The sequence below is a fragment of the Crocodylus siamensis genome, chromosome 11, assembly GCF_052110815.1.
Source record: "Crocodylus siamensis isolate JL-2025a chromosome 11, ASM5211081v1, whole genome shotgun sequence".
Taxonomy (NCBI): Eukaryota; Metazoa; Chordata; order Crocodylia; family Crocodylidae; genus Crocodylus; species Crocodylus siamensis.
In genome coordinates this window covers 5,581,042-5,593,871 of record NC_143405.1, presented here as the reverse complement: position 1 = coordinate 5,593,871, position 12,830 = coordinate 5,581,042, and the positions used below count along the sequence as shown (strand labels likewise).

Genomic DNA, 12,830 nt, shown 5'->3' with positions numbered 1-12,830 from the left:
TTTTCCATACCAGGGTCTTCCAGGACCTCCAGGACCAACCGGGTCTGTGGGGCCAGTTGGTGACCCTGGGGAGAGAGTAAGTATTGCACATGACATACTCTTTGGCTGTCTGTGACTTTAGTTCCTTCATTCATGTGAGACTTGGGGTGGATAGCATCACTAGTTTCAGTGAAGCATCGAAGTAGCCACCTCTGACTCCTTAAACCCTCTGTCCTAGAATAGGGAACACAATAACGCTCACCATGCTCAGCTTGGGGGAAGGAAGGGGTTTCTGAGGAATGTCCACGACAGCCATTGCAAACGTATCGGCTGCTTTACATGACATGACTCAAGGCTAAAGGCAAAATCAAGGATAGATCTCCACTTGCATCCCTTATTGTTACATGATATGTGGCACGTGTGAGTATTATTTGTGTGGCACATGTCTGAGTGCGGTTTGGTGGGACAGCTGCATTATGCAGCACATCTGAGGCACTAGACGGCAGGCAGTGTCTTCTTCTTGCACCATGGCAGTGGGGTGGGTTGGCTTGGAAATGTAATCCAGGCCAGGAATACAGCCTTGAGATCACACAGCAGGATGGAGAAGATGTAGCAGCTGCACTGGTAGCAGGGAAAACTTTTTGATCAAATGCCAAATGTTTTCCAGCCCCAGAAAATCAAGTTTAGACCAGGAGCCATCCTATCCGGAGCAAAAAGCTATCTCACGCTCCTGTAGTGCCCAGCCTTTCTTTTACAGGTGCTCATGAATTTGTCTTCACAGTATGACAGTCCCTACTATTGGACAGCTCCAGAACTGCACTTTTAATTTATAAAATTGCATTTTCCTCCAAATGTCTTATGTTCTGAAGGTACTTTTCATGCAGTTCCTTGCCTTTCCAGTAGATATGCCTGTACCGTACTAAAACCAGGCGCACGCTCTTTGTCACCCTGATGACTTGTGGTTTTGTACCTTTTGGTTCTGGCTTTGCCTCAACTAGCAACTGAGCAAAATGACCCCTTCTCAGTGCCTTTGGTCACCGAGGGTCAGCATTTGCAGAAGTGGCTACTGGTTTGAGGCATCCATCTTGATATGGGCAGCCTCACTTTCAGAAGGTCCTAGACACGGTGACACCTGCCAAATCCAGATTGCTCACTGGGTGAAAATCAGGCCTATGGTTTCTGATGAGAGTATTCTAAAACAGAGGCTCCCCAAATGGCCAGCATGTAAGTATTGGAGGTGTTGGTTGTAGCTGGGTTGGTTTAAGGACATAGGCACACAAGGTTCACTGGGTAAATGTGATATCTTTTATTAGACCAGCTAAACAATTGGAAAAATTGGGCTTTGCAAGCTTCTGGGTACAGCCATCCTTCTTCAGCCAGGCGGCTCTGCGTCAGACGGAAGAAAGGGTGTCTGTGCCCGAAAGCTTGCAACGCGCAATTGCAAAGCACATGCCTGCCAGATGGAAGTACCCATCTGCGTCAGACAGAAGAGGGGTATCTGTACCCAAAAGCTTGCAAAGCACAATTTTTCCAACTTGTTTAGTTGGCCTAATAAAAGCTAACACATTTACCCAGAGAACCTTGCTTGCCAACCTACAAATATGCTCTCTTCCTTCCCTCCCCATTTTTGCTTCTGCATTGCGAGCTCATATTACTCCACCCCAGGGGGAAAAAAAATCAAGGAGCAAGGAAGTTAACACAAGTGCAGTTGCTTTTCTGAAGCAAACTCTAATTTCTTTAGCCTGCCTAAGGCTACCAGAAGTGTCTGTAGAGTTAATTTTGCCCTGACACCTAGTGGACAGCTTAGTATGCTGCACTCGGTTTTTTTATTTTGCCGAATGCCCGAAATGAGATCACCGCAACCAAACTTATCCTCGCAGCCAGCTGAGCGCTGGAGGGTTCAGACTAGTCCCTCGGAAGGGATCTGCTTTCAGATGCTGGAGTAAGTGAATTGCTCCTTTTGCCAGATGGAAGGTTTCGGGGAGGAAAAAATGGCGAGTCTCGTTAGAAAACATTTCTTTTGTTCTTTTCCACTTAACGAACTGTGAGTGACATTTTAATTTTAAGCTGTTAGGGACTTTCCTCGAGTGAATTGGAAGGAAAAAAACAACAGTAGTCCCCAAACGAATCCGGTTGTTTCTCTAAGTTGGCTTGACCTTAAGCAATAAGGGTATTGGCACTGGGAAAAAGGAAAGCTGGGAGCCCTTGATCCTGAACCCTAAGAAAACTGCCTTTTAACAGAGGAGAGACTATAGAGCCTGTGTCGCATGTATTGCTGCTCAGGTGGATAGTCCCTGTAACTTGCAGTCACTGAGGCATGCCTGACATAGCCGTGTGCTCTTGAGGCATCCTGGCAGTGATGGCACCGACAGACTGATGGGCCAACCCTTGTTGACTTGACTCAACTGAGCAGCACTATTGATTTCATCAGAGGAAAGGCAGGAATCAAACCAGGCCGCTATATGCCATGTCAGTGCAGTACAGGCATTTGTCGTATAATGGGACAGATTTTCAAAATAGCTCGGAGTGCATTGACATTTCATCGAGTCGCAAGTACTTCTGGAAGGAGAAGGAGGCTCCCAGACAGCTTCAGCCAGCGTCCAGGATTAACCCATGGAAATACTTGCAGAGAGGCAGGCTGTATCCTCCCTGGCTTGGCAGGGAAGCAGGATTGCTACTCGTGCCAAGACAGAGGGACAGACTGTTACACCAGGGGCTGAAGAGAGCCAGACAGGGCAAGAGGAATGTGTCTGCCCCAACCTCAGACTGTTTCATAGTTTCATAGTTTCTAGGGTCGGAAAGGACCTGCGCAGATCATCGAGACTGACCCCCTGCCATGGCAGGAAAGAGTACTGGGGTGGCAGGTGGTTCAGTTAGGGTTGGTAGCATTTGTTGAAAGTTGACCCCATCTGAACCTATTTGGGCATGCAAGGTGCTCCACCTTGGGAGAAAACACTCGCATCATACTTATAGGCTTGCACCATGACACAAAGAGACTTGGGGACCATGATGGACCACAAGATGAACATGGGCCACCAACGTGGTGCCGCAGCCAGCAAAGTAAACAAAACTCTGGCTTGCATCTACCGATGCATCTCGAGGAAGACCCAGGTTGTCATCCTCCTGCTCTACTCGGCCTTGGTGAGGCCACAGCTGGAGTACTGCATCCAGGTCTGGGCTCTGCGATTTAGAAAGATGCGGAGGAGCTTGAAAGAGTCCCAAGGAAAGCCACGTGCATGATTGGAGGACAAGAAAGCAGGCCTTATGAGGAGGGGCTGCGATCCATGGGACTCTTCAGCATGGAGAAGTGAAGGCTCAGGGGTGACTTGGTGGCAGCCTGTAAGTACATCGGGGTGTTCATCAGGAACTGGGAGAATGCCCCAGGGCACCCCATGGGAGGACCGTTTTAGGCTGGGCATAAGGAAAAACTTTTCTACTGTCCGAGTCCCCATGGCCTGGAACAGACTCCCCCCAGAAGTGGTGCAAGCACCTACTCTGGACACTTTCATGAAACATTTGGACGCTTATCTCGCTGGGATCCTATGACCCCAAATGACTTCCTGCCTCTTGGGGCAGGGGGCTGGACCTGATGATTTTGCAAGGTCCCTTCCAGCCCTAATGTCTATGAAATCTCCAGTCCAAACCTGGCGTAAGTTATGACTGTGCTCACCTGAGTACATTGAGTCCATTTCTCTGACCTTCAAACTCATCTCCTACTTCAGCCCAACTGTATGTAAGGGTCTCCGCTCAGCAGTGCCTCAAGGACGTGGGGCTGCATCTCTCTGGCAAACTGAGAGCAGCAGGGGCCTAGATAGACCCGAGACAGCAGGGCCTTTTCAGCACATCTGTGCTGTGATATATCAACCAAACCGGTTTGAAGATCCCTCTCAAGCCAGAACCATACAGGTCATGATAGAGGCAGACAGTGTTTGCATGTGGAAGATGCCTGCCCTGCAGCTGGCCAAGAAAAGGGCTATTATGGGCAATGTCAATGACTCGCAACAGTTCGCCTAAAAATAAAACCCTCACTAACTATAGGCTCTGGCTGCATGTCATTGTTGTGGTCCCAGGCGTACCAATGATCCCTCTCAACCCCAAAGAACAAAAATACTAATTAGCAAAAACAAGTCTTGGAGTCTGTCGAGGGGAAAAAAACCCAAACCCCTATTCTAATTAATGCTTTGTTTTCCAGAGTTCGTGCTGAAAGTTAGAGAGGCAGATAGCAGTGACGGTGCATCACAGGAGAGCTGCACAAGTATCGAATGCTCTGGTTTCTTTTGGTGCCATTATCCAACGAATACCAAATACATTTATAAGGATGGGAGCACTTAGCAGGAAGCATTCCTCCAATCTGATTGTTTGGCCGTGAGCACATTTTCCTGGCAGATACGAGGGTTTGATATCTGAGCGGGGCACTGGTGCAGAACAGCCTTCTCTGTCAGCTTAATAGAGCTGCTCAGTTGATTTCCCGGGGCGGGGGGAGACCTTTCCAGCTCCGCTCTGCTTGAGGGTAGTCTGTGCAAATACTTCCTCCCAGAAGTGAGAGGAGGAAAGAGCCATGGCCAGAGATCAGTGAACACCTGCCTTTAGATGCAATGTTGTCAAGTGATTTCACATTTGTATTTTTAATGGCCAGCTCAGGCTTGAGGTTATTTAGATTGAAAGCGGAGCTGGCAATGCAGTGGGCCCATCCTTTCTTGCTCCAGTTTGTGGGCTGCTGCCAGTGGAGTCCGATCAGGATACAGCTGGTGAAAGCAGAATACAACATGGTACCTGGACATGCTTAAAGGACCACAGGCGAGGACATTTTGACATGTGAAGTGACATGTCCGTGACACCCTAATGCTACAAAGCTAAAAGGATTTAGTCAGCATACCCAAACTGCCCCTCCACCTTGCTATAATATATGCCCTTCTACCTCAGAGGGTTTTAGTTTTCCAGGCTAGCTCCCTGCTATCTCTCAGGCACCGTTGGAAACTTTAGAGTTTGAGCGTATGCTGTTTATGGGGACGCAGAGAACTAGCTAACTGTGATTGTCTTCATGCCAAATCGTCATCTGTGTATTCAATCTGGCTAAACCGGGGAAAGTTGAAGATCCAGCACAGACAGGAAGGTCTGGCTAGATAATGCCAAAGGAAGGGGAGAGTAGAGTTGCTTTATTGTCTTTCCAAAGCCTTGCGCTGCCGTTGTATGCTAGCTAATGGACCCCGCCACTTAAATTGTGTTCAGTTAAAGTTTTGGCCATTAGGGCTCTGGTCTTGTGGGTTTTGGTTGTTTTGTGTTGAGTGCAGAATTAAGAAGCTAGGATGCCTTTTCTACAGGCACAGAGTGAAACTCACTCCTTTGCAAAGCCCAGCCCAAGGTCTATGCAAGGGGAGTGTGCAGGCTTCTTTGAACATCCCAGAAATTCAGCCCAGCATAAAAGATGCATCCTAGTCCTCCCCCTGGCACATCTTCCCAGTTCTTGTCTGGCTGCAGGCCTCCAGACGCTAGCTGAGCCACCTCTGGAAGTGACTAAGCACATGTATAACCCAGAAGGCAAGAAATATCAGAATGCGATGAACACCCAGGAGAAAGAAATGACCAAATATTTTCACTGGCTCTGTTCTTCTTGGACCTGATGTCTTGCATGGATATAGCAAGTGCAGGCTGAGCCAAGACAATCTTTGCTGTCAGACAATCTGTTACAGCTAACTCGCGCAGCGGTCTTGTGTGCCAGTCTTTGCAACTCTCTTCTCCTGCACGGTGTTCAAAGTCCCTTCTGGACGCACTCGGTCCTCTGTTTTCCTTCTTGCAAGTTCTTGGAGCCACTTAGGAGAGCGACTCTTGCACATCTCCCAATGCCCCTTGTGATGCTGCTGCTCTCTGCCGGGGTTGGGTGATTGCCACGTTCCCCCTAGACAACTCCCCGTCAAAACCGTTCTCTATCTCAGCTGCTGCTTGCAGTTCAAAGGGGAGAGGCACCGATATCCTTCCAAAAGAGCATTTGAGCGAGAGGGATTTGCAAATGCAAGGTGGGGGCTTGGCTGCCTTCCACTGAGACAGACTCGGAGCTTGAAGGCACCAGCAGACTGGGGGTTGCACTCTCCGGCTTCCTGCCAACCGGGAAATGAAGCAACCGCCAGGCTGCGGACCGTTGTTACCAACCTCCCAACCCCATGATGCACATGTGGAAAAATGCAGCCGCCCAGAGCTCAGCCAGTGACTTTCTGCTGCAGTTTTAAGGTAGCCTTCAATAGATTATTTGGGTGTCAGGACACTTTTGTGGCAGTGACACTCATTTAAACCCTGGGTTTTTAATTAAGACAATTCACCAGCTTATCCATTCCCAGGGGATCTGGCTGGCATTAGCCAAGCCCTGTGCTCCCATAACCTCTCCAGCAAGACCCCGCCTCATTTACCCTCCTGGTGCATTTATTATTTTTTGATGGAACAGCAAGAACATTTCTTGTGGTTGTGACATGATTGAGAATGAAAGGCCTGGCTGTACTGCATTGATCCACGCCTAGGAGAGCTCAGAAAGTCGATATGCAGCCACTTGGCGCAGCCGACTGCCTGGCCGGAGCCAGCGACTTAACTGAGAGCTGTGAAATTTAACCCTAGAGACACTGGTCCCGATTCCTCCATGAGCTGGTGCGGAGCCCCATGGGGTAACTGGAAAGGGTGCAGGGGTACTTGCATCCTTTGATGCTTGGACTAACGAGGTCATTTTGAGGTCTGCTGAAATGGAGACAGGCAGGCTTTTGCACCCATGAGTTTGGTAGTGGTTAAGGAATAGTCAGGTTATAGGATTCCTCCAGTGCCCAGTGCTCCTTCACCTGACTCCAGCTTGTAAAGCAGCTGGGAAAGGATACTGCACCAGCGGTACTTCCTTCTAAAAGCAGGAGCAATGCAATTTGCCAAGGAAACGGAGCATCCTTATTTCTGCTTTTCCCTTGTATAATTGCAAGCTTGTCGCCCAGCCTGCTTTCTAGTGGCCATGCAAAGCCAGCAGGCAGGAGTTGCAGTGCCCCTGACATTTTAACTGTGTGCCCAGCAACAAAAGGCACAATTTACATCCAGGCACAGACGGCGCGCTCCACTTTTATAAATGTTCTGTCCAGAACAGAATGCCGTACAGCAGCCTGCAACATCTTGAGCACAGGGAAGTGCTGAAGTAACAGAAGCAGACAGCTAGATATATATTAAATGCTCTCCCTGCCAATTAGGCTAGATCATCTTGAATACATCTCTTACTATTGTTATTTATTATTATTATTGTTATTATTAGCATCCACTCCTCCAAAAATTCCTGCCCAGGGATATGCATCAAAGATTTCGGTAGCTCTCATGCATACATCGTGATCCAGGAGGATCGACAGTTGCCATCTTATTATTAATATATTATTATTGTATGGCAACTGTCGATCCTCATGGATCGTGGTGTATGCATAAGGGCTACCCAGCTCTCCGATGCATATTCCTGAGCAGGAATTTTTGGAGGAGTGGAGGCTATGATGATGATGATGATGAGCTGAATGGAGGATTATGATTATTATTATAGCTATCTGCTGCTACACAATGATAATAAATAATCCTCTATACAGCTCATAAATTTGCATGGCTTTTTGCACATACAGAACAAGACGTGTTCCCTATCCCCACACTGAACTATAGATTTTTGCACTCACCTGGGTGCATCGAAGTGATGCACCAGCAATATTCAGCTGTGTTGATAGAGGCCAGTGCTGTGGTCTGGTATTGTTATGGATGTTGGTGTGCTCACCCAGCACTGTTTCAATGCTTGATATTTAGAAGTGCTATTAGAGAACGTGCAGCACGTACCCCATAAGGGTATAAAACCCACGTGGCGTTGCAGCTCCAGGAAGGAGCAGAGGAAACAATCAAAGGGGAGTGCATGGTTGGAAGACCTAAGGAAGGATTTGAAGGAAGAGAAATGGTGCACTTGGAAGGGGGCTGTTCTGAAGAAAGTGTGGACTAGACCGAGGCGATGGGGAGAGGGAGCCTCTTTGCATGTGGTAACTTCAGCCAACACCCAGGTGTCTCTGGTCTCCAGTCCCAATGATAGTAGGAATGAATCATAATCTGCCTGGGATTGTGCCTGAGTTTACAAATGGCTGTGTGGGGCTATGTGTTCCTGCACTGTGTCTTCTTCAGGCTCACCGCTGCGTTTCGCATGCTGGTCACCTGCTGCGGCAGATCCCTTTCTTCTCAGAGCCCGAGGCAGAGTTTCTTCCTGCCGTTGGGCCTCCACAAGAGGATGAGTAAAGAATGACGTGGAGAGTGAGTATGATCAAACAACAGAGGCTGGCAGCAATTTACTGCTTCTTACAAGCCACCGAGACTGGTTTCCAACCATCTGAGGACCAAATCCAGACAGTTGCCCTCAGAGGGAAATGAACCAGGATCTAATCCTGGTCCTACCAGGCCTCCGATGGCACCAAGCCTAGAGGAGCCAATGTGCCAAGACCAAGGCTAGGCAGGGAAGTGTCTGGAGTATAATCCTTGAGACATTGATGAGGCCAACAATGTTGGAGCAATCTGTGCATTGGCCAGCCATGCTGTTGGGTGCTGCTTGGAAATCTGAGCCCCTGGATTTTCCCCCGTCCAACCCTGTGATCCTGTCTATACCATCTGCTTGCTAAAGCACAAGGCATTCATTGTTTAAATTGCTTCTTCAAGTCTTACATTAATATTTGCAATCAGCCTGAAGATTCAGAATACCGCTGAATGGGCCACATCCTTGCCCGGTTACATCTCTTGTCTTTTTTTGGAGCGGTCCTGATTTACACCAGCTGTGAATGAGGCTTGCGGCAGCTCTTCAGTGACTCAGAGGCCTCTGGGAAATGGAGCAGAATGTCGATTGGAAGCGTTTTTATTATAATTCCTCCCCCTACTTGCATGCACACATTTTTGTGCAAAAACATTTTGTCAACGCTTGTTTGACAGAATACATCAGGAACAATTAACAAATCCAGGGCTGATCCAGCACACGCAGGAGGTGGAGTAAAAGGTGTAGGATGGGGGGAAAGAAGAGCTTATTATATAAGACACGTCTAGTCTCAGTTATTTATTGTGCTTCGTATCCAACAGATGGGACTGCCCTGTGTACCTATCAACTCTCATCAGTGGAGGCAGTTAACAGCAACTAAGCAAACAGTGGTGTAGCTTCACGAGCTAGCCTTGCAAAATGGGTAGGCTGGTTTGCTACGCGGCTGCTTTCCAGCAGCCGAGGGACCCGCCTGTATTTTCTGCTGGTAAATCACTGGCTGCAGCAGCTGTTTGCTGGAGATTTTCAAGCGGGGCTTTTATTCTGGGTCAGCTGCAGTGCAACATGAACCTCGGGTTCTTCACCTGGCATCTTACTTAGTTTCCTAATGGCAGAGCAGTGTTTATACATATAATAAATGGACCTAGCGCGTGTCACAGGTTGTCCAGAAAAGTTTGTTGCTTTCCCCAATTCTGGCCTCTCTACTCTTGGGTTGGGAAATTCATCCCGAATATTATTGGGTATGGTTTTGAAAGGGGGAGTGGAGAAGAGAGAGAGTGCAGAGAAAGGGAGGGACTGTTTAAACTAAGGGAAGAGGCAGGGTGGTAGGTGCTCATGCAGAAATGCAGTGCATAGCCTTGCATGTAGTCTAGTGCTTAAAGAAATGCAAAAAGCATGAACTTTTGGTTCAGAGATGATACCTTTTATTAGACCCACTGAGAAATTACAAAAAAAAATAATATTTTTTCCTGTTAAGGCACACACTTAGGGTCAGGGAAAGGGGGAGGGGAGGGTGTCACTTCCCAGCTTGCCACAGAGTCACTTAAGTACTTAAGGACATGTCACCCTTGCTGCCCATGGCTTCTCAGTCCCATTTTCCCATTTTAAATGCCTACATCTGCTTGAAAGTCGGTGAAACTTGCATGTTCCTGAAAACTGCCCATGTGTCCTTCTCTGCTTCTTCCTGTCCCCTGTGTCTGTCTCCAGCCTGCACCCCTCCACCATCACTTTACCTGGCGTTTTGGGGGCAGAGGCTGCCCTTGATTGCATGCACATAATGCAGTGGAGGCACAGCAAACTCTTGTAATGCTAATCAAGGCTACCACTTTGCACGGGGAGGGGGTTTCTTGGGTTTGTTGTGTGCGCGCCAGAAGTGAGGATGATCCTGCTTTGTAGATCGCTGAAGGGAGAATGAGACTTGGCAAGGCTCCATCCAATGTTCAGGTTCCTGGATGATGGAGTAGGGCCAGGCAGATGCCATCCCAAATACTGAAAATGCCAGTGCAGAAAGCAGTAGGATGTTGTTTGCACCTCCCCAGAGACCCCATCACCCTCAAATGGCCAGTGCAGCACAGACGGCCACCTCCAGAGAGCTCACTAAGGAGGATATATGCAACTTTCCTTTCAACAGAAAGAAAAAAATCAAATGAACATGGGACTGCTCTAAGTTATTGCAGGAAAACATGAAAGCAGACCTGAATTTAGTATTATTTGGCTGGAGTCTGATCCTGCCTCCTTAAAGTGAATGGCAAAACTCTTCAAATGAGAAAGGACTGGGTCTGCAATGTCCATAGCTTTGCCTGCTGGTGTGAAAAATTGCAATTATGCATGCACACACGATAGTTAGATGGTGTCCTTATTTGCATGTTGTACTGCTAGATGGATGTGCAAATGTGGGCTAACTTGGGCATTTGTTGCAGACATGTAAATGCGAGTGCAAAAAATCTGGAGGCTGCTCTTAGAAAACGGGCCATATTTTATTATTTATAGATTCATCAATAGTTTTTTGACTGCATCATTGTTCCCTTAGAGTGAACTCGAGATGCACCGCTTATGTTCATCAGCAGCGTTGCAATGACATCCATGGAGCTTTTCTGAATGACCCCAGCAGATGTTTTGGCCCCACTATTGACAAAACTATTTCAGTAGAATAAAAAAGAAAGAAATGAGCCAGTTTATTGAACATGCACAGAAGTGTATTTATTCTCTCACATTTCATATTTCCTGGTCTGACTTATGAGGTTTCCTATACTTTTATAATTGGGTTTAATGTGCCCAGCTACATATTGATACCATTGCTCTTGCTCATGGCACATTTGAAAGTCCTGGGGAAAGGGGTGAGGGGGTGGGATTACCAAGAAACTCCATGTGTGCTTACAGCTGTTTTACCACATGGTTTGCTTAAACAGGCCACCAAGTTTAGTCTGATCTGAATACCACTGAGATGGGACATGTCTCAGGGCATACTCATCAGCTTTGTCCATGTTGAACGAGAGGCAAATGCTCTCCCAACTACCACAGCCCCTGGGAATAACTAGATTTCTACATACCTGCTATATAGTGATTCATCTGTACTTTCTTCCCACTGTAGGGACCTCCTGGCCGGCCAGGTCTTCCAGGAGCAGATGGCTTACCGGGACCGCCGGGGACAATGCTTATGTTGCCTGTAAGTACCAAAAAGGCCTGGGTACAAAGAGATCTGTAAATAATTCAGGGTCCTATACCTGGCTACCGATGTCCCTTGCTGGGGAGCTCACATGCCCACGTGAATCACTCTCTTCCTCTTTATAAAATGGAGGCCCACGTTTTTATGCTCACTCACCCAGTCAAATTACTTCTTTGGTTGGTAAAAGCCAAGTTTAAAATTCATGAATGAAAAGTGCTCAGCTTCCACGGGAGGAGGATTGACTTGAGACACCTTAGAGGAGCCCAACAGTACTAAGCACCCATGCTCTGAAAATCAGACCCGTTTCAAAGGTCAATTTAGGTTCCCAAAATTGTAGGTATCGACTTTAACTAGTTGCCTCTGGAAGCAGTGGTCTTTTCGCCCATGCAAAGCTAACATGCAGTGAATCAGCCCTCTTGGTCCTAGGACACCAAAGGGATGGCGCTGAATGCATTGTGTCTCTCTTGATATGAGAAAACCCCAAGGAATCCAATGGCTGGAAAAGAAGCAGTTGGGTATTGAAGGGAGTCTTGCATAGAAACCACAGTGCACTTGTACAGGCTCCAAGTGGTGGGGTAATGCATGCATAGGCTGCTGGCAGGCGGCCCAGTGCTGCTTAGACCAGCTGCAAAATGTTGTTATAGTGCTTAGCTGGCCATTACAATACCTTTGCTGGCCCCTGCAGTAACAAGCCCCAGGCCTGTAAATCATGTTCTTGGATTCAGTGTGCCGAGGTCACCTTGTCAGCTGGTTTTAGTACCTAGTACCAACCGAACAAGAGGGTTATGCTCAACCTAGATGAAGCAGTAGTATCATCGAAGTTGTAGAGTCCTAGGATTTCCCCTTGCAAAGAGCCAGGTTTCATAGAGATCAGAAGTGGGGAGAGGCCTTAAAAGATCATGGAACGCATTCTCCGTCCAGTTTGGGAAGATCCCCCGTGGTGGCATGGGCACGTCCTGTGCATGCCAAACCCCTTCTTGACAGGGTTGAGTTATCCACCCATGCCGAATGAAGGTACCAGGGAAAGTCCAGGGAGGGAGCTGGGACAGGGACCTTGTGACCTGTTCGTTGCACCTTGTTCCTTGCAGTTCCGTTTTAGTGGAGGAGGAGATGGTGGCTCGAAAGGACCTCTCGTTTCGGCACAGGAAGCCCAAGCACAAGCCATACTGCAGCAGGCCAGGGTAAGTGAAAACGTGTCTTTCAGGTGCTTTTGGAATAGGATAAGCACACTCAATGGTGTTCCTCAAGTCTTGCCTTTGCAAACTGTAACTATTCAATATTACCTAGACATGCCAAACTTTTACATCTCTGGAAACCCAAACTCCACAATGGGTGGGGCTTTTTTTGTTTTTGGGGGGTGGGGGTTGAACCAAGTCTGTAGCTGCTGCAAGTGGTTTGAGGTCTCTTGACTTCATT

The 12,830-nt window shown here is 47.8% G+C and overlaps 1 protein-coding gene across 2 annotated transcripts in view; it reads left to right on the top strand.

Moving 5' to 3' along the window:
* The window catches only part of COL5A1 (collagen type V alpha 1 chain), a 225,467-nt gene that overhangs the window by 119,516 nt on the left and 93,121 nt on the right, over nt 1-12,830 (top strand). For both annotated transcript variants that reach the window (XM_090022599.1, XM_090022598.1), the window contains exons 11-13: nt 14-76; nt 11,340-11,414; nt 12,503-12,595. In XM_090022599.1, coding sequence (XP_089878725.1) covers nt 14-76; nt 11,340-11,414; nt 12,503-12,595 — 231 coding nt within the window. The remainder of the gene's footprint in view (nt 1-13; nt 77-11,339; nt 11,415-12,502; nt 12,596-12,830) is intronic.